Source organism: Oculina patagonica, chromosome 4, assembly GCF_052425735.1.
Source record: "Oculina patagonica isolate OP01 chromosome 4, crgOcupat, whole genome shotgun sequence".
Classification (NCBI taxonomy): domain Eukaryota; kingdom Metazoa; phylum Cnidaria; class Anthozoa; order Scleractinia; family Oculinidae; genus Oculina; species Oculina patagonica.
In genome coordinates, this window is record NC_135761.1 from 35,912,511 (window position 1) to 35,914,984 (window position 2,474).

Here is a 2,474-nt window from a genome sequence, read left to right on the forward strand (position 1 = left end):
GGTTATGGGCTTCCTGACCTAGGCTTAAAGTACTGACCCATCTTCGATTATCATTTTCTTGTTTTGGTTTTACATTAGATATGTTTATCGGAAGTCTCCTAATTTTTCTAGAGGGTGCATTTCTCCATGGGACCTACAACAGTTGGTTTCTCTGTGCATATAGTTGCAATCTGCAGCACCACAGACTTTAACTCCGGCGCAGACAGATATTTTTACAATTACTTTGGTCTTACTTATCCTCGTCGGGCCCATGAGGACGCTTGAGGCCGACCAGAAAACTGCGCCATCCATCCCGGTACGCCGCCGAAGCGACAGCAGCCTCCCACGAAACCCAGCCGCTTTGGTCTTATTGCCATCTATTTCAATTATTTGTGGTGTCTTGAGCGTTTGAGCAGAGGATAGTTTGCAATCTATTATGAACACGTGTCTGTAGTCAGATCTCCCTAAGAAGACAGTGATGTCCTCACAGTAGGTAAACTTGTTTGGTGTCTCGCCAAAGACTAGATGCATATAATAACAGTAACTTTTTGCTGCTGGTTAAGATCTCAGCAATGGTATGAATTGCTTTGAGGTTTTCCCTGTGGTCCTACTTTCAGCTCTTGGTGTGGACTTGGTCGCAGTGCAATAAGCCGGGTTCTTCAGTAGGATTTCATGAGGGCTTCCCATAAACTGTTTCCTTTTCTGGATATGTTGTATTTTCAATATAGCTTTGGAACACTATTTGATTTTCTAGCCAAGCCTTTTCCCTATGTGGGTGAGTCGATGGTAATCACCTCCCAATCGTCCAAATGATGGCTTAAACCCGTTAGCCATTGAATGATCTGAAAAGTATAAAGTTGTAAAAATAAAGTGTTGATTGTTCTTTAATTTTGCGTTCGTTTCAAAGATTAAAATTTATAAGGTTTCACATTACACTCCTTCTTATTAAAGCATGAACACTTAAAATATGTCTGGAATGTTCTTTGTGTTGTAACCAATCACATGCGAGACCTTCAGACCACAGAAACCACAGACATCGAATGGGTTTCCATTGGTCTCGAATCGGTCACGGAAAAAAAGGCTCTTGTTTTGTTCCAAAAGACACATTAATCTTTCTTTGCAGGAATTTACTAGTAAATAACTGCTGTTCCCCATTTCATTTGAAAAAAAAACATGCAGTCTACTAGCCAAAAAAAAAGGTTTTATTGAGCGATTTTTAGTGATGCGCGCAGGCCGCCGACGCGACAGTTCCGCCTGAGTTGGCGCGCGAATTTTCAAAATTTGTAACGATCAAAATTTTCAGTTACGCAAGATCGCAAGTTACAATGTTGCAAGGTAAGCGAGTGTTCTCTGATTTTTATCGCACTGCTATTACCGTAGCAGATGTAAACACTATTTTTTTTCGTTAGAAGAGGGAGTTTTACTTTTTTCGTTTTATTTATTTTTTTGTTAGCAAATGTATGCGTGAGGGAAAATCGACATGGCCAAGTCTACGACATGGGAAAGTCATATCCTCAAGTGATCAGGGAAAACGTTTTAGATCTGCACAACAACGGTCTCTCAATCAGACAAATAAGCGCGCAAGCACGAGTTAGCACCGGATTCATTACGAAAGTTATAAAAGAGTACAATGAAAACAATTACTCTGTACCGCGAAATGCCCTTAGTGGACGTAAACATTCGGTTCTGCATGATGATGTTTGCTCTTACCTTGAAGTTGAAAAACTAAGTCAGCCAAGCCTGTATAGTGAAGAACTTCAAAGAAGACTATTGTTGGATGGTGTCTGTTTACCTGGAGAAATACCGTCACGCGCATCCATTAGCCGATTTTTTCAAAAGGAACTCGTGATGACTAAGAAAAAATTACTCCTGTTCCTTTAGAGTCAACTAGAGGTCCAAACGTAGACAGTCAAAACGCATATCTTGACGAAATCAGCCGACTAGATCCAAGCACATTGCATTTCTTCGATGAAGCAAGCGTGATCCGAACTGAGGGAAATCGTAAATACGGCAACTCCTATATCGGAGAGAAGGCATTTGAATTTCAAAGATACGCGTCTAATGCAAACTACACGGTTAACTTAATGCATTCAGCCTTGCGTGTTGATCATTATAACATATTAGACGGTCCCTCAAATGGAGATGAATTGCTTTTATTTTTTGAAGATGTCTTAACTATGAACAATCCTGATGGGAGTGTTGTTTTAGAGAGAGGAGACACAGTCGTCATGGACAACTGCGGCTTCCACCACGGGCATTTTACAGAAGGGATGCTCAGAGATATGTTCGATGAGTTTGGAGTACGTTTACTGTTTCAGCCTCCTTATTGCCCTCATTTAAATACATGTGAACTATGCTTCAACCAGTTGAAAAGTTTTCTTCGTCGTTTTCCTTTCTTTGCTGAGCAAGAAACCAGAATTGCCATTGCAGAGGGAATTTCTTGTATTACTCAGCAAAACAGCTTATCTTATTTCAAGCACTGTGGTTACATTTGA

General features: G+C 40.5%; 1 protein-coding gene across 1 annotated transcript; it reads left to right on the forward strand.

The window, feature by feature from the left end:
• Positions 1 to 1,304: 1,304 nt before the first annotated feature.
• On the forward strand, positions 1,305 to 2,474 carry LOC144648377 (uncharacterized). Its single transcript, XM_078507956.1, has 2 exons — positions 1,305 to 1,314; positions 1,861 to 2,474. Exons 1-2 carry the CDS (start codon positions 1,305 to 1,307, stop codon positions 2,472 to 2,474), a joined length of 624 nt encoding a protein of 207 aa, XP_078364082.1.